The sequence below is a fragment of the Sprattus sprattus genome (genome assembly GCF_963457725.1).
Source record: "Sprattus sprattus genome assembly, chromosome: 11".
Lineage (NCBI taxonomy): Eukaryota > Metazoa > Chordata > Actinopteri > Clupeiformes > Clupeidae > Sprattus > Sprattus sprattus.
In genome coordinates this window covers 23219497-23235593 of record NC_137909.1, presented here as the reverse complement: position 1 = coordinate 23235593, position 16097 = coordinate 23219497, and the positions used below count along the sequence as shown (strand labels likewise).

The 16097-nt window shown below is 44.8% G+C and overlaps 1 protein-coding gene across 1 annotated transcript in view; it reads right to left on the bottom strand.

Moving 5' to 3' along the window:
• Positions 1-5257: 5257 nt before the first annotated feature.
• Positions 5258-16097, bottom strand: part of vav2 (vav 2 guanine nucleotide exchange factor) — a gene marked incomplete at both ends in the record, with an annotated part of 223560 nt that continues 212720 nt past the window's right edge. The window contains 13 exons of the mRNA XM_080847528.1: positions 5258-5305; positions 5512-5666; positions 5974-6060; positions 6549-6672; positions 6911-6998; positions 7607-7723; positions 8261-8322; positions 8659-8718; positions 8889-9016; positions 10163-10251; positions 14206-14307; positions 15130-15239; positions 16077-16091. Of these exons, the coding sequence (XP_080703654.1) occupies positions 5258-5305; positions 5512-5666; positions 5974-6060; positions 6549-6672; positions 6911-6998; positions 7607-7723; positions 8261-8322; positions 8659-8718; positions 8889-9016; positions 10163-10251; positions 14206-14307; positions 15130-15239; positions 16077-16091 (1185 nt within the window). The remainder of the gene's footprint in view (positions 5306-5511; positions 5667-5973; positions 6061-6548; positions 6673-6910; positions 6999-7606; positions 7724-8260; positions 8323-8658; positions 8719-8888; positions 9017-10162; positions 10252-14205; positions 14308-15129; positions 15240-16076; positions 16092-16097) is intronic.

Genomic DNA, 16097 nt, shown 5'->3' with positions numbered 1-16097 from the left:
TGAAGTCTTCAGTCTATTATTTTCATAAGGGAATGTCACTGTGTGAGCGCAGTCAAATAATAAACCACGCTGTGACAGTTTGAACATTTCCTCTAAACTGAACTATGCATGTAACACGTAAGACCGGATCATCACATTTTTTGATCCTTACTTGGACTAATTTAAAGTAATTCTAAGAAAACATGGTTATATTTGGTCATTGGTATTTCAACTTATCACAGAGGAAATTGAAACAAAACTCATCTACAGTGAAATTATACAAACCTTCAGAGCGGTTTCTCTGTGGTTCAGACTTTTCAATATGCAATACGCTATGCTCACTTCATGGGTGGAAAAACATGAAGAATGTTCTACCAAAAAAGATAAAGAACTTCACCAAAGTGCAAGCATATATTCTAAGGGACACCACATCCTTGACTCTGAGACACATGGGCAGTAAACCTAAATATATGGGTAAACATGGAAGATTGTAAGTTCCTTTTCATTTTCAGGGCAGTAAATGTACACAGATTGAGGGTTTATAGCCACAGTGTAGCAGGATCAGCGGGTAGGCCGACCTATATTCTGTCCTCAAAAACAAGGCCATTAAGGCCATTTACCTCGTTGAGAAGCATGTGATTCCAAGATGAGCTCCTATATTAGGTTTTTGAGGGTAGATTCAATTTAATGACTTCTCTGTAATGTCATTTTCCCTGAGTTTCACTGAAATGGTGATTTGGCTCCCCCTGGTGGTAGTAATGTATATCACAGCTGTGGCTTATTTACTTAAATGGCAGGCACTTAAGATGAAGATCTATGATGTTAATAAATCCCTCTCGGAAGTTGCCACTCAATTTAAATGAGAGGGACTGCGGCCCCATAACTCTTCAGCTTTATGTGGTTCCTTGGTGCCACAGACTTCCTCTGCCAGCAAGGTGGTGACGTGTGTGTGTGTGTTAAAGACAGAATGTGTGTGAGAAAGAGAAATCATTATAATGTTGACATTTGTCTCTTGTTTGTCTCTCAGACAAATATCTGTTTTGAGGGTTCATTTCCTAATAATTCTAACAGTATTTCAGTTAAAATGGTGTGTGTGTCTGTGCTAGTCTGTTTTTCTTGTAGAGCACAGTTCTGAACAGTTCTGTTTTTGATCTCCGTAACTCTTACTTTTGGGTCGAAGCATTAATGACTATCAGCACAGTTCTGAACAGTTCTGTTTTTGATCTCCGTAACTCTTACTTTTGGGTCGAAGCATGAATGACTATCCAAGGCCAAAACATAGACAAAAGAGAAATATTTATTTCATGATAGAGCTCAGTTTTGGAAGTAAATGACCATTCAAAAAAGTACACAATTAATTATTTTTAAGGATTCACTGACATGAGTTGTAATATCTATTTACCACATGCAATGGGTTTTATCCACTACACAAAAGCTACTAAACCCCTACGCCAGTATCACCGCAGCAATCACTCACGATCACTGGGTTGAAGGAGCAGATCTGTATGAAGCATACACACACACACACACACGCACCCATTCACCCTGTCTTTCTTTCTTACTCACACACACACACACACACACACACACACACACACACACACACACACCTATTCTCAGCCCACACACATTCTCAGTAAAACAACCCTTGGTTTATCAGCCATTGCACAGATCATAGTAATTATAATAATATTTATCAGTAGATTACAGGGGGGGTCGGAATCTGCACCTGCTTAAGAGATGACTTAGCCCTACTGCACTCCAAGGCTCTCTTCTCTTTCTCTTCACATCTCCCTTCCTCCTCTCCCCCCCTCTCTCTCTCCCTTTCCCTCTCTCCACTCCTCTCCTCTGTCTGTATCTGACTCACAGAGACTTGCGTAACTCTCAGTTCACTATTACTAGAAAAACTACAGTTGTCTGAGTGACTGAGAGACCAATTTGGACCAATAAGCATCCTGTAGATAAGATGAGATCTTCTATCAGGGGACCATACTGGCGACCGATCAGCACCTTGCACAGGATGAGAAATGCTCAGTTAGCCTAAATAGGAGTTTAGTCTTACTGTAAGGAATACTTAGTATTTATAAAGATGTTTTTTTCTTTTCTTTAAAGTAAACCCTCCAGACCTTTATAAAGTTTATAGTGCTGTGTACCAGTGGCAGAAAGTTGGTCAGTCAAAACATGCTTGCAATGAAAGCTGTCCCTTTAACAGTGTGATGATCTGACTTCTGTGCTCTGATTGGCTATACTCTCTTGTGATGATCTAACTTCAGCGCTCTGATTGGCTATACTCTCTTGTGATGATCTGACTTCAGCGCTCTGATTGGCTATACTCTCTTGTGATGATCTGACTTCAGCGCTCTGATTGGCTATACTCTCTTGTGATGATCTGACTTCAGTGCTCTGATTGGCTATACTCTCTCTGTGGCGGGGGGTTGAGTGGCCAATCACACCAGACCCACAACACTAGCCCAATCAGAGAGGGGAGAGGGATGGGTGTGCAGAGGGCTAAGACATATGACACTTTGACATCATGGATACCTTGCATCGCCACGCCAAGAGTTTTAAGTGTGAGAGCCTCGTATGTCCAATCAAAGGCAAGAAGAAGACACTGGTGGAGGCTGGCCGGAGTTGAATGGTTGTGATTTGAAGGTAGCAACCTGTGTCTGACACCATTATATACAGCAGTCCATAGAATTGTGTGTGTGTGTGTGTGTGTTTGTGTGTGTGTGTGTGTGTGTGTGTGTGTGTGTGTGTATGTGTGTGTGTGTGTGTGTGTGTATGTGTGTGTGTGAGTGTGTGTGAGTGAGTTTAATCTCTGTTTATATATACTCAGGGTCAGTCTCTGTCCAGGTCACTCCTGTGCTTCCCCCCCCCCCTCCCCCCCCCTCTTTCCTCCAGTTTCATTCCAGATTCCGGTAGACGAGGTGAATGTTGCAGGACGGTCATGAGAAAAAGTGGATGCGCACATACACGTAAACAACCAGTCTTGTCTGCAGTGAAAAGGAGCATGTTGTGAAGCCGGATATTGTGAGTGAATCCTGTTTTAGTTTTTTTTCAGTGTCTTCCTGGTGGGGCACTGCAGAGAAGTCCCATCTTTCCCACAGTCTCTAACCTCCTAGAAAAAACGATGACGTCAAACCAATCAGTCGTAGCACCGCGTGTTCACACTCATAAGGCAAAAGACCACATGACTGTCACCATGACGAACAAGAACATGACAAAGTTCATTCCAGAATGAACCAGTAAAGAGTATTCTTCATAAATGCTTTCATTTGGCATTATTTCAAAATAAAATAAAAGTTAACCAGCTGTCCGAAGTTTTTCTCTTTCTTACTCCAAGAGAGGTTAAGAGTATGTCTGTGCAAAACAATTAAAAACAAAATTCAACAAAATCCAGACAAAAAAATTATAATAAAATCAATTCCCAGAAAAAACTATATACCCCTGTCACCTTGACATCAGTGCACACATTGGCATGTTTGTGTTTGTTTCTCTTATGATGACTCTTCAGTTTTCCCTTCTTATTGGTTTGACTACGTCCCATAACGTAAGGGGCCGACTTTGCTGACCACTGTGTGTGTGTGTGTGTGTGTGTCTGTTTATTGTTTGACTACGTCCCATGACGTAAGGTGCCCACATTGCTGACCACTGTCTGTGTTTATGTGTGTCTGTATGTGTGTGTGTGTTCTTTTTTCTTCTTTCCGTTTGTGTTTTGCATTCTCCGCCATGTCCTTGACATGTTACGTGAGAGGGAGGAAACCACATGACACCCCCTACACCCCCTGAACCCCCCAACAGCAGCATGGACTTGGCCCAGAATGCAGTGGGGCTGGGTCTGTGAGGCAGGTCCGTGCTTAGAACCATGTTTGTTTTGGCTAGTCCTCATGGTGAAATGGTACGGGGTCTGAGACGTGGCCTGGTGGAACTGCCCCGTCTCTGCCACTCTCTCTGTCTCTCTCTCTTGCTCTCCTTCTCTCTATATATCCTTCCTTGTTCCCCTTCTTTCGTCAGACATGTCTGGGACTTGGACTGTCACAAGTGCTGAACTCTCTTAAAAGGCACCATGTAAAACGGAGACTGCGCAAATGTGCACTTGCCTGAACCTAATGTAAGTATGAGTCTGGGTTTGTTTATGTATGTGTGTGTGTGTGTGAGTGTGTATGAAAGAGAGAGTGTGTGTTTGAGTGTGTGAAAGAGACAGTGTGTATCTGTGTGAGTGTGTGAAAGAGAGGGTGTGTGTCTGTGTGTGTGTGTCAAAGAGAGGGTGTGGGTCTATGTGTGTGTGAGGGTGTGTGAAAGAGAAAAGTGTGTGTCAATGAGTGTGTGACTGTGTGAAAGACAGGGTGTGTGTCTATGTATGTGTTTATGTGTGTGTGTGTGTGTGTGTGTGTGTGTGTGTGTGTGTGTGTGTGTGTGAAAGAGAGGGTGTGTGTATATGTGTATGTGTGTATGTGTGTGTGTGTGTGTGTGTCTGTGTGTGTGAAAAAGAGAGTGTGTGGTTTCCGTGCAAGACGAACACTCCGTCCCTCCCCGTGGCCCCCCAAAAGGCATCACCATGACAACTAAGGCAAATTCTTTGTCATAAAGAAAAGCAAAGTGCATCTTTTCTTTCTAACCTCTCCCCACCCCTCCCTCTGATTCCTCTCTCTATCACCCTTTCTGGCGTGCTTTTTCAAAAAGGCTTCCACCTTCCACCCCCACCTTGCGCAATCTTTTTTTAATAATAATATTATTTTCCTCTTTAAATAAATTATCTGTACATTTATATATTTCCCACCCCATTCCCCCCCCAACTCCCAGTAGGCTAACAGCAAACCCAGTGGATGATACTACTGTACAGAGAAGAAGAAGAAGAAGGAGAAGAAGAAGAAGAAGAAGAAGAAGAGGCGCTCTGGTGTCTCTCTGCGTGTCTCAGACGGACTCTCAGAGCCCTGAGGATACGTCCAGGATTGAACCCTCCGCATGTTGAGTCTCAGAGATCCAGTGGCCTTTAGAAATGCTTCAGAGAACACGACAGAGACGAAGGAGGAAAATCAGGAGGAGAGAATGAAAAAAAAAAAAACGAGTTGTGTTTCGTACAGGACGAAAACAAGACAGGTGTACAAACATCCACTGTTGTTTTTTTTTTTCTGAAAGTAAATGTTTTCCAGCACAAAAAAGAGGAGGAATATTCCACATGACGTCTCCATGGAAACCAAAGAGTACTCTCAGAGGACAGTGGGGTCGAGAGTTCTGCCCCTCTGATCGGAGATGACGGCCCATAGGCCCTCCAGTCTCACTGGACACCTTCTTCGTCAACGTACGTGGAGGGGAACCAGCCAATCTGAGAAGAACACACACACACACACACACACACACACACACACACACAATGAGAAGTTGAATCCTGGAATAACACTGACCTAGTGGAAATTCCATGACACACACAGAAACCTGACCAATCTCTTTCTCCCTCCTTCTTTCTCTCTCTCTCTCACACACACACACACACACACACACACACACACACACACACTCTTCCTCTCTCACCCTGCCGTTGGCTTCTCCTTTCCACCAGCCCTGGTCTCCTCCGATCTTGCTGTAGATCTTCACCACGTCTCCTTCTCTCAGAGACAGCTCCCTCATGTCCCGCGCCGCAAAGTTGTACCGCGCTGTCGCCGAACTCACCACACGCGGCGTGAACACTGCGCAACACACACACACACACACGCACACACACACATATTACACAAACATGAGCCTCTGTGTACTTTTTTCTCCATTCAAATGAACTGGAATGGATGGTAGGATGAGGGTGACTGTATGTGATGTGTGATGTCAGTTAATCAATCAACCAATACATCAATCAATCAATCAATCTGTCAATCAATCAATCAAATCGACTGTGGCCTGATGGATGTGGACATGACGTAGGGACAAATAAAGGGTGTGGGGATGACAGGACAGACAGAAAAGTGAAGGAGGGAGATAGCAAGAGTGCAGTGAGAGTACCTGACCAGAAGGGGGCAGAGCTCTGAGTAGAAGTGAAGTTGAGGCCCTGAGGACTGAGGAAGGAGAAGTTGTAGGAAGCAGATGAGGCTGCTGAGGGAGAGAGAATGAGAGAGAGAAAGAGAGAAGGAGAGAGGGAGAGATAGAGAGAGAGAGAAACAGACAGAGAAACAAGGGGTAAAAAATAATTGAAGCAGAGAAATTTGAAAGGAGGAAAAAGGGTAGAAATAAAGAAAAACAAACAGACAGACAACGAAAAAGAAAAAGCAAACAGTTTGAAGAACCTGTATCTGGCAAGTGGGGCAGCCTAGCAGTGGCCCAGACACTGTGCAGTGTGAGCATTTGGCCAGCAGAGGGCAAACTCCATCTCAAAAACATTTTGTGAAGCTCAGTAGCTGGCCATTGTGTAGTAACATACACACGCGCGCACACACTCGGCGCGCGCGCACACACACACACACACACACAAATCTCATGCATTCCAGAGGCTTGTGTTCGTGGGTGTATGTGTGTGCAAGTTTGTGTGTGTGTGTTTGTGTGTATACGTATGTGTGTGTGCGTGCTTGTGTGCTTGTTACCTGGAGAGCGTGTGAGGGAGCGCGATGATGAGCGGTCTCGTGATTTGTAGGGATAGCGCAGTGTAGTGTCCAGCAGCTTGAAGCTCTCCTTCAGGGAGTGAGACTGGTAGTACTCCACCAACTCCTGTTAAACACACACACACACACAAATACACACACACACACACACACGCACACAAATACACACACACACACACACGCACACACACACACACACACACACACACACACACACACACACACACACACACACACACACACATACACACACAAACCATTTTCAAATTCAGTACAATTATTTCCATAATGTATGCTTTAGTGTAGAGTCATCAGTTGGTTTAACAAAAATAAAGCTTCCGTACCAAGAGGCTCTCAAACTTTTTGGCTTCCGTGATGTGAATCCAGCTGTCTTTCTCGATCACCTTAATGTGCTTTACTTCATCATTGAACCTGTGGGTGGAATCACCACATTAGAATGAGGATTCCCAGCAACAAAACACACTCAGCCATGCTAGTAATGCGTTGCCAATGAGTTGCCATGGAGACTCAAAACAACATGGCAAGCTCCATGTCACTCAGACCAGTGACACTAAGGGTCTATCAACAGTTTGGAGCATGAGGTTTTAGTTTTGCGAAGATGAAGGGCTTTCAAGGATGCGTTGAGTGATGAGCCATCTGCTCACAGCAAATGTTGACAAGTAAACCAACGTACAATACACAAACAAACACACAGGCAAACAACTAATCATTGAGACTAATGAATGAACAAGCACGATGTGATCTCTCCATCCTGCTTTGAAGAAGGATAAGAGAGCGGCCTTGGGAAAGGGTGAGGAAGAGAGAAGAGGGAGAAGCGAGGGAGGAACAGAAGGAGAGAGAGAGATAGAGAGAGAGAAAGAAAGAGAACGAAAGAGAGAGTGAGAGAGAGAGAACGAGAAAGACAGAGAGAGAGAGAGAGAGAGCGAGAGAAAGAGAAAGAGAAAGAGAGAGAGAGTGTGAGAGAGAGAAAGACAGAGAGAGAGAGAGAAAGACAGAGAGAGAGAGAGAGAGAGACTGACTTGATGCTAATGGCGAATCTCTCGGCCTCTGCGGTCCTCTCTCTGATCAGGTAGGTGCCGCTGGTGTGGGATTTGAGGAGGTTGTCGGCCTGCTGCCGCTCCATGTTCCCAGCAAACCTGTACAGCACACACACACACACACACACACACACACACACACACACACACACACACACACACAAAACACACACACACACACACGAACACACACACAAAACACACACGATTACATGACCGGGTCACACACACACGCAAAACACTCATGAATACATGACCGTGCGGATCAATGCACCCCTAATCAATCAGTTATGGGCCGATTGATCATGAGACCAGTCTATGGTTCACGGGTCAGAAGCCAATCAGAATGCGTTACGCACAGCTGCACTCTGGTCCAATACCAATTAAAGCATTCAGCCACCATCGACTGACCCCAAAGACTTTATTTACTGTACGCCACAGCTATGGAGAGAGCTCACAGGCATCTCATTAGCACTCAGAGTCATTACATGGTATTAATGCTCAATGATAAGTTCATATCGCTCATGCAGCTCCGTAAGAGCCTCAGTGATATATTTATGTCTGCTGCAGGGTGTGAGGGACTTCAGAGGGCTGATCTATAAGTCATGCGCGTGAGGAGACGTGTATAGACCTTACCAGGGGTAGACGGTGTAATCCACATCTCTGGATGTCTGCCGACTGGGGAAGCCCTGGAAAGGCTGAAGAGAGAGAAACACAAACATTGGGCTTTGAGACCACACGTGCGTGTGTGTGTGTACGTGGACTAGACTAGACTCTCTAAACACACGTGCGTGCGTGTGTGTGTGTGTGTGTGTGTGTGTGTGTGTGTACGTGGACTAGGCTAGACTCGCTACACACAGGGCTACATTAGGTAGAGTGTTATAAATGAGGTCACTGTATAAATAAATGAACAATTGTATTAGTGGGAAATGAGTTCCCCCTCTCTGAGAGTCAAGTGGAGTTTGTTCAGCACCCAAACCGCAGCGACCCTACAGGAAACTCTGAGTCAGGAAATGAGATACCTTGGGATCTAGACAGGGCTTCACACTGGAGCTGGGAAAGTAACCACTCTTCAGGCCTTGAATGAGCCGCCCCTATGACACACACACACATACACACACACACACACACACACACACACACACACACACACACACACACACGCACACAGACACAGACACACACACACATTATTTTCATCATGCACTGTAAAGGTGTGTGTGTGTGTGTGTATCAGGTTAAATCAGTGTGTGAGGTGTATTACCTCCCACCAGGTGGTGTCCGGGTCTCCCTTCAGCAACTCAATGACATCACCGGTCTGGAAGGTGAGGGGGGGTTTCCCTGGGGGAGAGGGCGTACCGTGGTAGTTCCTGAGGGCCACCATTTTCGGGCCTGAACACACACACACACACACAAAAACACAAAAATAAAAACAATACAAATCACCTATGTATAATGTGTGTGGGATAGAAATGATTCCACTAGATGGCAGTAGAGAACCACAAAGGAATCACTTGGTCATTTTGCATTTGTATTTATGTGTGTGTGCGCGCGCATGTGTGTGTGCACATGTGTGTGCGGTTGTGTGTGTGTGTGTGTGTGTGTGTGTATATTCACAACTGAGCATGTATCTTTCATATGTTTAATGGGTGTATGTGTGAACAATCCCTCAGTCTTTCTTACCCGAAGGAGGCAGCCCAGGGTCCTGGTCCAGACCATGCCCAAAAACACACACACACACACACACACACACACACACACACACACACACACACACAACATACCCAAAACATCCTTATTAGCACTCACAAGAGAGAAAGAAGGCACCATATTTCACTAACCATATCATTATGGTACCAGAACCGTATTAATAGACTCAAAGCAATATAATTATGAGTTTCTGTAATGAGTTGGCTAAGGACTAAGGAGTTAGTCATACAGTCAAGCCTTTCGCACAATCACTCATTCATTAGCCACGAGTGGGCAGAGAGAGGGTGGGTGGGAGAGGGGGATTATAGAGAAAATTGAACTTTTAAACAGCAGGCCAATGAATCATCCTCCTTCACGCATTTGGCTTTCAATCGACTTTTAATCTGATTAATCTCACACACTCCGAGGTTCGGGGTTAATGAGTCATTTTTGGCAAATTAAACTCACCGAATCGTGTGGATCTGCAATGATTAGTGGCGAACGGGCGAGAAAAAGAGACAGAGAAGAACAGAGAGAGAGAGAGACAGAGAGATAAAAGTGGGAGACAAAAACGCATGGTCAGTTAAGTATCGTACCTCGTTTTAATGACACCAGAGCTTTACACTCTCAATCAAACACAGGCCTGGGGCATGACATTGAATCATGGCTGGCAAATTAAAAGTCATAACATCTAAAGCACCAAGTTTTTTATACGGTCGTATCAATATGCAGTTACAAACTCTATATGCCTAGTTTGCCTAGTATGCTTGGTTTGACTGGGTGTGTGTGTGTGTGTGTGTGTGTGTGTGTGTGGGGGGGAAGTGTTTTCCCAGGCTGGATGGGACCTACTGATTTTGCAGATGGTGATGACCTCCAGGCACTCCTTGTGCGCTCCGGTCCCACAGTGCGAGCAGAAGTAGCCCTGGTAGAAGATGCCCCTGGTGGGGGAGAGAGAGGAGAGGGAGAGGGTCTTAGAGCCTGGAGCTCAGACTGGCTTGACAATGTCACGTTGCAACTCAGAGCAGAGCACGGGGAGATGAGTATGTGTGTGTGTGTGGTTCTGTGTGTGTACATTATGTGTGTTCATATATGTCTCTTTAAGTAAATGTGTGTGTGCGTGTGTGTGTGTGTGTTTTAGATGGAGAGGGCACATGCTCTTCATGTCTATGTGAGTTTGACTGTATATGTTAGTGTGAGACTTTGAGTGCGTGAGAAAATGCACAGTTGGGTCTGTGTGTGTGTGTGTGTGGTTCTCCACTGTGTGTGTATATGTAAGAGAGTTCAAATGGACGTGTGTGTGTGTGTTTGGGGGGGGGGGGGGGGGTCTCCACTGAGAGTGTATATGTAAGAGAGTGCACGTGTATATGTGTATGTGTGTGTGCGTGTGTTTGTGTGTGTGTGTGCAGCTCTCTGTGCCCTTGTGTGTCCCAGCTGAGCTCCAGGCCAGGCTCTACCCGTCATGTTGCCTTTGCCTCTGCCCTTGGGTCAGCGTATTGATCCCCACAGCTGGGCTTTCACTACCCCATTGACTGGAGCAAATTACTACAGGCTTTCAGCTCAACCGCTGGCACTCGTAGCCTATCTGTGCTACCGCGACCCGATTAACACCCATATCTCAAAGTGGGGTTAAGCTGCACAAAGGTCAGAGCCAGTGTGTCTGGCTACTGTAGAGAGCCTGAGTGAAAATGAATGGAGAAATATATATGGGCCATTCTACCGAATTCGTGTAATATGCAGTCCCTCAACAATAAAAACTATTTACAAAACATTTAGGTATTTAGGCATAGATATCTAATTAGAACATGATATGGTGTATATAAACCCAATGCATTACATGAGATAGTGATAAGCTAAATATATACAAAATCATCATTTATAGGGTACTTTCTATTGGGAAGTAGCTGTCCCCAACCCTGACATCTAAATTTCAATGCCTTTAAATAACACTTTTCAATTTTTTTTGATTTTTTTCAATGATTTAATTTCAAAGATCTTTATGATTGGGTTGAAACAGAACTTGGAATATTTAGATTTATTGTGGGTTTAATTTTTAAATCAATTTTCTATACTCAAAAAATCATGTCCCTAGTTTTCATGTCACTACCGAAACACAAGAGTTTTAGTCCATTGGCTGAGCCTGTGTTTTAGCCACGACTCTGCATTTTTGACCATGCATTGACACTGCATCTCTGTCCCTCATGGTTGAATGGTAAGTAGCTAAATCCCATAGTTTTTATATAAATGTGTTCCAAAGTCTGAAAATCGACGTGTAACCTTAAGAATTGTCACTACCGAAACGCATGTTTTCTTCAATTAAGTAAACCTTTTGGGGTTTCATGGAAAATCTTATGTTTGTATGTGTGTTCACCTCTTCAAAGATGTGTTTGCAAGCCGTGTGCTTGCTAGAATTCTTTATTTATGCTTAAAGTTAGCTAGAATTGTCACTACCGAAACAGTCACTACCGAAACATATGGTAGTGACCAGATGATTTCGGTAGTGACAAAATGAAATGGTAAGTAGTTTGATCCCATAATTTTTAAATAAATGTGTTGTGTTGACTAAAGGGCGGCCCAGAGCACCTTTTGGATGATTTTGGGAGAGAAATGAACATCCATCCAACAGTGCAGTCACTACCGAAACACTGGATGTCACTACCGAAACAGTGCAGCACTACCGAAACACTGGATGTTTTGTAAAAAATTAAGTATATTAAGTAATCAACTAAAATGTTATGATACTGATTGGATTAATGTATGTTCAATTTCATCAATCAACAACTCTGGAATCAATATGATCAGTATTTTGCATTTTACAAAGAAATATTGCACTTAGATTTTGATGAATTGTATAAATTGAACTTGAAAATTTGGTTAAAATTTCATTTTTATGAATTTCATTATGAAAACCTTCAAGAAATATTTGTAAAAATACTCTTCAGAGAAGGGAAGGAAACACAATCTGAACAGGTCAATGATAATACTTTTTTACTATAGTAAATGTGATGTTTCGGTAGTGACAATTTTTGGAAGAGGAAAAACATTCCAACACATTCTGAAAATACAATATAAAAATTGACTGTTCTTTTACTAGATATGTGTACTTTAGATATGGTACAATATACATACAGACAAAGTTTTGGGAATAAAACATAAAAAAATTCAAAATATTTCCGACCTGACTTTGCACCAATTCGGTAGAATGGCCCATATATGAGAAAATTGAGTGGACGCAATTATTGCCAAATGCATATAGACGTATACACATATACATACAGTATGTACACATATGAGAGCAATTTTAGAGATTAAATATAGCCCTTCTTCTTGAAGTACACACAAAATGATGGCTTGCACCGACTGATGAGGTTAACAGAGTGAATCAGAGAATGGTAAGCAAACATATGTAGATAGACCCTATCGCTCATGAGCCTAACACATCCCCATAGAGTGTGATTTTGGAGAAGTACAATCCACACAAAGTGTAAAAAAAGAAAGAAACCTAGGTGTGTACTCAAGACTGGAGAAATGGAAATCATATATGTGCTAGCTTTGGCTATATGTGGCCAAACCGGGGGCGGCTCACTCTCAACACTCACACTTACATACACAGCTCTCACACATTGGCATGGATTGGCCCCTTTGCAAACTTGGCACCGCGGGCGCCTTTCTCTCCAAACAAAGCCACATCTTTAGTTTAGGTGGGTGAGCATCTTGGTTAGCTGTTTAGTGTTGACTGGGAGTTAGAGACTGGGTGAGTTAGCGACTGAGTGCTGCAGCGACGAGCTGTGGTTTCATTAGGAAGTAAGCAGCTTCATTATTCCATTAGCAGACACAGTAGGGCTGCGCTTTGCTATGTTGCATCAGTGAAGTAATGCAGTTGTGCAGTAATGCAGTTGTGCAGTGGTGGTGTGGTGCAGTGGTGGTGTGGTGGTGTGGTGGTGTGGTGCAGTGGTGGTGTGGTGGTGTGGTGCTGTGGTGGTGTGGTGGTGTGGTGCTGTGGTGCTGTGGTGGTGTGGTGCAGTGGTGGTGTGGTGCAGTTATGGAGTAATGCAGTTGTGCAGTGGTAGAGTGGTGGTGTGGTGCAGTTGTGCAGTGGTGGTGTGGTGCAGTGGTGGTGTGGTGCTGTGGTGGTGTGGTGCTGTGGTGGTGGTCCCAGCGGTGCCCTCCGCAGGCCAGATGTAGGTCAGAGCTGGAGCGTTTATGTGGGTCGCTCAGGTTTGCGCTGTGCTGATGGGAGGTCAGCACAAACACACACACACACAGCAGCTAGGGTCACAGGCTCATCCCTCCAGAACAGTGTGTGTGTATGTGTATGTATGTGTGTGTGTGTGTGTGTGTGTGTGTGTGTGTGTGTGTGTGTGTGTGTGTGTGTGTGTGTGTGTGTGTGTGTGTGTGTGTGTGTGTGTGTGTGTGTGTGTGTGTGTGTGTTGGGGGGGGGGGGGGGGGCTTACAGTGCACACAGTATTTTTATAAAATGATGCTCGTGAGACTTAGGCCTAATTGCTTCTGTATATAACTCCATGTGTGCATGTCTGCGCATGGATATTCCTATGTGAGTGTGAACATCTGTTTCTGTTCCTCTGTGTGAGAGTCACAGAACAAAAAGAGAGAGAGAGAGAAAGATAGAGATAGAGAAAGAGAGAGAGAGAGAGCGAGAGAGAGAGAGAGAAAGCAAGAGACAGAGAGAGCGAGAGAGAAAGAGAGAGAGAGAGAGAAGGCGAGAGACAGAGAGAGAGAGGCTGAGAGAGCGAGAGAGAAAGAGAGAGAGAGAAAGAGAGTGAGAGAGAGAGAGAGAGAGAGAAAGCAAGAGACAGAGAGAGAGAGAGAGAGAGAGACAGAGACAGAGAGAAAGAACTAGCCGGTGGAGCAGAGTCTCTCTCCCCGTGTCTCACCTCAGCAGCATCTTGCAGGCTCGGCAGTTAGTGTTCTTCTCGAACGTGTGCATCTCGAAGTTGTGCTGGTTGGCCGTGGCTCGCTCCGGTTTGATGTTGGACCTGTGTGCCGTACACCAACCCCCCCCGCAGGTCAAACATCTCAATAGAATTGTGTTTCTCGTGCGTTGATTTGAATTGATATGAATGCTAAGCAGCTTAGCGTGGTGAGCGGTGCAGCCGTAATCTTCCGACATGCTCCAGCGGGTTTGATAACCACCGCTCCTGAACCCATCATCTTTATCTGAGCTCATCTGAATCTGCGTCTTCATGTTTCTCTCCTACACATATGAGCAGTAGTGTAGCGCTCCCTGGAGAAGTGGGTATACGCTTAATTTTTTTTTAGCAGTCCATACAGCACCGGATAAACGACCTGTTTTGAGAAGTGGGTATACGCAATGCTGACTGAAAAATAAGTGGGTATACTCCGTAAACCTGCGTATTCCTTGGACTACACCAATGCATATGAGCCAGCCGAGCTCTGCCCACTCACTTTGCCTCTTTTCTTTGCCTCCTAATCTATACAGTCTCTCCGCTGTTGGATGCTGCTGTTGTCTCTGCACCTGATCTACTTGCAGAAACCCACTGCCTACACCTAACCATCCTCACACTTGCACTCATTCTACCCCGCTGATGATATATCTATATACTACTGTGCTTGCCTATTAACCCGTGAAGGAAATAATTGCCACCATCGCTTTCTGTTTCATTGCTCTTCTTAACCCCCCATTTCGATCTCTACCACTGTACCTGGCTGTCTTCGGGTATGTGTGCAGGTGTATGTTTGTGCGCATCTCTCTCTCCCTCTTTTTCTCCCTCTTTCTCTCTCTCTCTCTCTCTCTGCACGTGTGTGTATGTGTGTGTCCCAGAGGGGCTGTCACTCACATGGCCATCTCAAACTGTTCCATCCACTTCCTCTTGGTGTCCTCTGTCTTGCAGAAGAACTGGAAGCCCTGCTTCCCCTGCAGGTGTATGAGGTAGAAGCCGTACGACCACTGCAGACCAGGAGTAGCAGGGGAGCGGCAGAGAGAGAGAGAGAGAGAGAGAGAGAGAGAGAGAGAGAGGATAGAAAAGAGGGAAAGAGACAAAGGGGAGGAGGAAGGAGACGGAGAGAGAGAGAGTGGAGGGAGGATAAAAAAAGAGAGAAAGGGGAGGAGGAAGGAGAGGAGTGCACAAGAGAGAAAAAGAGAGAGAGAGAAAGAGAGAGAGTGAGGATAGAAAAGAAGGAAAGAGAGGAAGGGGAGGAGGAAGGAGAGGAGTGCACAAGAGAGAAAAGAGAGGACAGGAGAGGTATTGAGAGGCAGGGATAAGAGAAGAGAGTGATTAAGAGGAAAAGTGGCAATAAATAAGAACAAATAGTGGAAAAGAGGAAAATGAGTGTGTGTGTGTGTGTGTGTGTGTGAGTGTGTGTGTGTGTGTGTGTGTGTGTGTGTGTGTGTGTGTGTGCGTGAGGTAGAAAGAGAGAGCAAGGCAAGAAGAGTCACACGGAGCAGGATGTGACCGCCCAATGTGAGATTAAACGACAACAACAATAAAAAAAGAAATCCGATCCTGCATAAATATTTATGTGCAGGAAAACTTTCAAACTTTTGGGCCTCTCTGGACAGGAACATGAGATCTCTGCCACTTCACCCCCGCCGTCATTATGCCCTCAGTCATCAGAAGAGTTACGCAATCAAGACAAATCAACATGAATCTGAGCAAACACACACACACACTCTCACACACACACACACACACACACACACACACACTCACACACACACACACACACACACACACACACACACACACACACACTGAGCAAACCAAAAGCATCTGATTTAGCTTACCATTTTCCCACTCGACTGGAA